The sequence below is a fragment of the Teleopsis dalmanni genome, chromosome 2 (assembly GCF_002237135.1).
Source record: "Teleopsis dalmanni isolate 2A chromosome 2, ASM223713v2, whole genome shotgun sequence".
Classification (NCBI taxonomy): domain Eukaryota; kingdom Metazoa; phylum Arthropoda; class Insecta; order Diptera; family Diopsidae; genus Teleopsis; species Teleopsis dalmanni.
Genome location: NC_051847.1, coordinates 32,835,635 through 32,841,507, shown reverse-complemented (window position 1 = coordinate 32,841,507; position 5,873 = coordinate 32,835,635). Strand labels below are relative to the sequence as shown.

Sequence of the window (5,873 nt, the reverse complement as noted above, 5' to 3'; positions counted from 1 at the left end):
TCTGAGATTGTGTTACTACTCTGTTACTTCCCTGTACTCCCATTTTAAAACCGTTTCCTTGTTTTTGTTGACCTAAAATCGCTCGCGGATATGCTGCATCAACCTGTTGGTAACGGTTTGAAATCAATTTATCACGCATATCTGGTGACTGTGAATTGTCGACGGTTTTAGGCTTTTGTAATCCATATTTTGCGCTCTTGTACATGTCATCCATTTTATCACTTTCTAGCCTCTTTGAGAAAATTGCGTTTTTTTCATCCTTACTTACTTTTTTAACAGCTAATGGTTTTGTGGATCCTTTAAATTGTCCACTTAAATTAGGTGAGGGACCTGAATGTAACTGGACTTTCTGACCAGTCCTCCAGTTGTTGTTACGGTCTCCTTCTTTATTTTTCCTATAAGGTTGGAATAACTTATTTTGGGGTGTGGTAAATCTTTGAAATAAATTGGAAGAGTATGAGCTTTTGCTTTTATTCCAGTTTTTAGCACTTTCTCGAGGTTTACGCTGATTTTCTATAGGCGATGCTGCAACTAAACGTTTTGATTTACTTACTTTCTGATTAATAACAAAATCTGATATATGTTGGCACTTTCCACCGCCTTTAGAAGCTAAGCATAACTAAAAAATATTAAAAGTAATAGGTTGATAATAGATTATTAACAAATATATAAACTTATTTATTATTGTTTTTTTTTATATATTATATTATATTATATTATATTATATTATATTATATTATATTATATTATATTATATTATATTATATTATATTAATAATATTTGCTGTGCATTCAGAGTTTCATAAGTAGCTTCGTGCTTTGGACAGTCCTGATATAGAAGATGTATTTAAATGTTATCTTTTTAAAATTCTTTTATAGATTTATTTACTTAAATAAAAGAAAAAGAACTGATTTATGCTACAAAATTATTTATCAACGACGTTCAAGTATCGCTCACTACTCCTGCTGAAACTCCATTATTCGCAAAGAAGAGGAATCGAACTGACTTCTTCAAGAACAATCGAACTCAGACAAATTCTAAATTTATTTGAAGCTCATACAAATATTTAATTTAAATCTTAGATAATCACTTGTTACCCGAAAATGACTATCGAAACTATTGGAAAATAATTTTAATAAATAATACACAATTTCTATTAATTAATACACAACTTTTGATCATAAAAAATTACTTTAATTATAAATTTGAAAACCAAGGAACGTACTAAAATCGTGTATTCATTATATGAAAATATGATTTTTATTTAAAAAAAAATCTTATTTACTTAGCTTAAAACTATAGACCAAACGTTATTTGGTAACATTCACTGTTCTACTCTTTTCCAATACTAAATTTACCCAATACTAAATGTTTTTACAAGACGTCAAAATGTCAAGAAGATGTTAGGGTTATCGTATATTTCTTTTTGCAAAATTTTTTCTAACTATTGTGAATAATACTTTATAAAACAGATTAGTGAAACGTACTAGCACTTTTTTTAATAACCTATAGCACCGAGCAGTCATTTCGATACACTTCTTTTATACAAATCAACTCATAAATCCATATCTTTTATACATACTTATTCAATTTGTTACCTAATATATATTTATCCTTCAAAAAAACAATACCGCAGTACCTAATAAATGAAAAATGGTCTGAACTGGCTTTCGAGTTAAATATGATTTGAATGATTTTGGTATTGATGATAACTGGAAACTAACTGTGGCAGAAAAATGTAATAACGAAACTAAGTATTGAAGAACGCTGAAATTTTGTAGAAACAGTATCTCGAGGGATGCATACAGTGAGCTGAATTATGATCTAGATTCCAATAATTACTTTCACAAGCAATACGACGTAAAAACAATACGGACAATCTTCAAAATCCGTGGTCAGCTTGTATGATTGTGTATGATTTGCACCCTTAAATTAAAAGGTGATGTAATATATTTAGTAGGCTAAAGCCCAATTTTTAAAGAACATAGGTTGCTGTATTTCGGTAAACTTTCGCTCGATGTCGATGAAACCGTACTAATACTATATGGACCCAACTGAAAGGCTGTGTCACAGTGTGTATAAGCGTTTGAAATAGCATATTTCCGGTTGCGAGGTACATTTGGCTTGGTTCAGACTTTCAAACTTGACCGTATGTTAAGTAGTTAAACAATATCTTGGAGTACTCACCAAAATTTTTTTGAGGAAAACAGTTAATACACCATTAACATAATATAAATGCAAGACTGTCGTTAAAAAGCTTATTTTTTTATCGCTCAAAAATGTTCTTTAAATTTTAGAACTTGACTGTAAAGGAACGGTGAACTGGACTGACAGTCGAATTCAGGCGAGTTAAGTGCCGTGCATTTATGGATCCTTGTGAACCCCGTAGGTTATCATATGGTCTAGTATCATTGGAACAAATGTTTTAAACTGAAATGAAACTACGTTTGGACTTGGATCTGTAAATGGACTTGTTTCTGTAAATCTTCAGAACATAAAGCTTAATTTTTACGTAACTTCTAGAGTACTGACATTAAATTTTTTGCTTTTCTAATAACTTTTTTAGCATAAAAATTCTAACAAGTGCAGAACGCAGTGTATTGTTCAATATTTAACCCACATTATATATAATATATATGATACTAAACAAAAAAAAAGTACATCTGCAACCAGTTTTATAATCGAATAAATTCAAAAGCCAACACAATAATAATCAGAATATATACATTTTTTATTTTGATTTAGCTGGCTATCATTCTGCTTATTTAACACTAAATAAATTTTTTTTTCAAGTTTAAAGAATATAAGCAAAAATATTTTATATTATATATAAAAAAAAACATAAATAAAAATACCATCACATACAAATTTTGCTTTTGTAGTTTTAATACGTAACATTGCATAAGTTTATTATTAGAAATTTTTGTTTTCACAATGGGGTCACATAGGGTCACGAAAAGTGCAAGTGGTAAAAATTAAAATATCCACAAATTTACTAAAACGTATAACCAAAATAACATAAGGTTAAAATTTATATATATAAAACTATATATATCGACTATATAAATTTAATTTATAACTCTGAAGAAGCCTAATAAGGCAACGAATTTTATGAATGAATAAAATTTTAATATTATTACGTACCAATTTTATGGCAGAATAATTTTATACATATTTTTTATATAACTTTTTGAACACGTCTCGAAGACTTTCCTCAAAGATGTTCGAAATAATACTAAAGCATTATTTCTTCTTATTGCACTCACCATACCATACCTTGCTAAATTTAGAGACGAAAGTCAAGTGCGGAGAGCTATTGAAATGAATATTTCAAATTTCAAAGTTTAACAGACCATAGATCACCACCGCGATCACACATAAAACTATAAACTGAACATTTTGGTGCAATGAATTTGTCTCAGATTGAGAGAGAGAAAGAGCTGAATTAAGATATAAAATAAATTTTTTCCTATATTTGCTATGTGTATCTTTATAACCAGCTGACAAAACGCTTTAGAATTCGTGCACAGAGTAACTTTTATTTTGGAAAATATAATTGAAATACAAAAAAGTATTCTTAACAATAAATGAAAATACATCTGTAGAATGCATAAGTGAAAATATTGTACAGGGCAACCAAATGATTGCTATATATTTTTTAAACGTCATAGCGATCATTATTTTCAGCAGATTCCAAACAAAATTGACATTTGTGTTAAGTATGACTAGCAATTTACCATCCAGAGATACATAGCTGCACATCATATAGAAATAATTAAAATTTATAACCAATCATAATAGATTGGTTATTTTTATTAACCAATCTATTATGACTACGTCGGTTTGCACATTATGTGGTTAAAATAATTGCGCTACAGAGCTTACAACTCATGATGTATTTAAAAAATTCTATATCTCGAATTTTCTATAACTTGAACTAAAAAGAATGCAACAGCGTTTCAGAGAGCAAATTACGTACGATTCTGCAATTCTACATTTATAACTCAAATAAAAGTACATATTGTGATATGCAAATAGGAATGTGGGAACGTGCATTCTATAAGTCGTATTTTTGTATTTAGTATGAATTCATAATTGGAATTTGGGGAAGTCCCTTTTTTCAAACTAAATGTTTAATTTTTCTTTTCTTATGTTGCTTCTTTGTGCAAATACAGCGTGGTTTAAAGTAAACAAAATAATTTTCAATGCTAATCTTCACGATTATATGGAGCTTGACAATGAAATTTGTACAACAAGCTTTCCTACAGATGACGATATTATTGAGCACTACAGTTCTAAATTACTGGATTCAATTCTAAGTGCAGCGGAAAGTGATGATGAGGGTTCGGTGGATAAAATTGTTCATTAGCCTTCCAAAAATGAAGTAGAAGACTTCTGAATTAATTTTTATTTTCAAAAGAATGATACTACAACTGATGATCACTATAAGGCTAAGGAATCTCTTTTTACTTGAATATAAGAAAAAAAATTAAAATCCCAAACCCTAATTTCTGAAGTTTTTACTTCACTATAGATTCTGGTCAATTAATAAAAAGATAAATATGATTTTATCTTCATATTATCTTTATATCCAGCCCATCAAAAATGAAAATAAAGATGTTTTGAAAAACAAAAAAAAAACAAAAAATAATAAATGAATTTATTAATATTTTATTTATGGTTGATTTTTATTATTAATTAATTTCTTAAGAAATTAAACGCGATTTCTATTTCAAGGCATACAAAACTTAGTCAAATTAAGCTGTTAGTTTTAATTTATATATAAAATAAAAAGTAATCAAGGAACATTAATTCTGGTATTGTCTTTTTAATCCCTACTATCCAATATCTGATCCAATTAATACGCTATACAGAGTATTAAAGCACACATATTAAAATAGTTTAATATAATAATATATATATATATATATATATATATATATATAATAATATATATATATATAAACCCCTACTATTCTACTATCTGATCCATTAAAATTTAACAAGGTTAGTGAGCAATACTTGAATGTTATGTTCAAGTATCTCAGGAACATAGGTCAAACTGCTGCCTCTACACTTTGATTATTATAAATATGTTTTATAATTTATTTAATAAAACAAATTTCATATAAAGCTTGATTGATTCAATAATTTTAAAATGATTTAAATAAAGCTTATATAATATAAATGTCATTTTATATATAATTATTTGTTAAAGCTATGTTTTCGAAATACTTACTTCATTGTCAATTCGAGTAATAACAAATTCATTAGTGTCCTTTAAAAGATCTTCAGGGGCTTTATAACCCAAAGCTATAAATGGTAAAGGACCTCCTTCAACTTGTGGATATTCTTTTAAAATATCACGTAGTTTGTAGGGTGGCTTCTTAGATGCTATAAGAGCACGTACGACACTTACAACTGCACTTAATTGTTCGGCTTTATCAGAATTAGATAAAGTTTTCTTATCACTTTCAGTTCTTAGTGACATTTTAGAACTTCTAATAATTTATCTTGAACTTCAAAATGCTGTGCAACCTGAAAATATAGAAAATATAAATATAATTATCATGTACTATTACTGACAGTTGATAATAAGTATATATACATAAATATATATTTTAAATTAAATAAAATTGAATACATATCACAGAATTATTAAGTGTTTAGAGTTTTTGATTGCTTCGTAGTAGTGAAAATCCTATCCATGAGTTCGATTATCGCATTTCCACTATTTAATTTGCCACATAGTTGTTTCTAACTTAAAATTTATTTGTTTATATAGGCAGTTCGATTAGATTCTATCCATGTGGTTTTGAACCCTCTATAGTTAATTAAGGTTTATTTCGCCCACCTCCCGAAAACTACTTTC

The 5,873-nt window shown here is 27.9% G+C and overlaps 1 protein-coding gene across 1 annotated transcript in view; it reads right to left on the bottom strand.

Annotated features, from left to right (window-relative positions):
• LOC119679179 (tudor domain-containing protein 7-like) overlaps positions 1-5,540 on the bottom strand; it is a 26,236-nt gene extending 20,696 nt beyond the window's left edge. Inside the window, exons 1-2 of the mRNA XM_038091384.1 lie at positions 5,241-5,540; positions 7-619 (exon numbers count right to left, since the gene is read on the bottom strand). Of these exons, the coding sequence (XP_037947312.1) occupies positions 7-619; positions 5,241-5,492 (865 nt within the window). The 5' untranslated portion in view covers positions 5,493-5,540. The remainder of the gene's footprint in view (positions 1-6; positions 620-5,240) is intronic.
• Between the last annotated feature and the right edge of the window lie 333 nt (positions 5,541-5,873).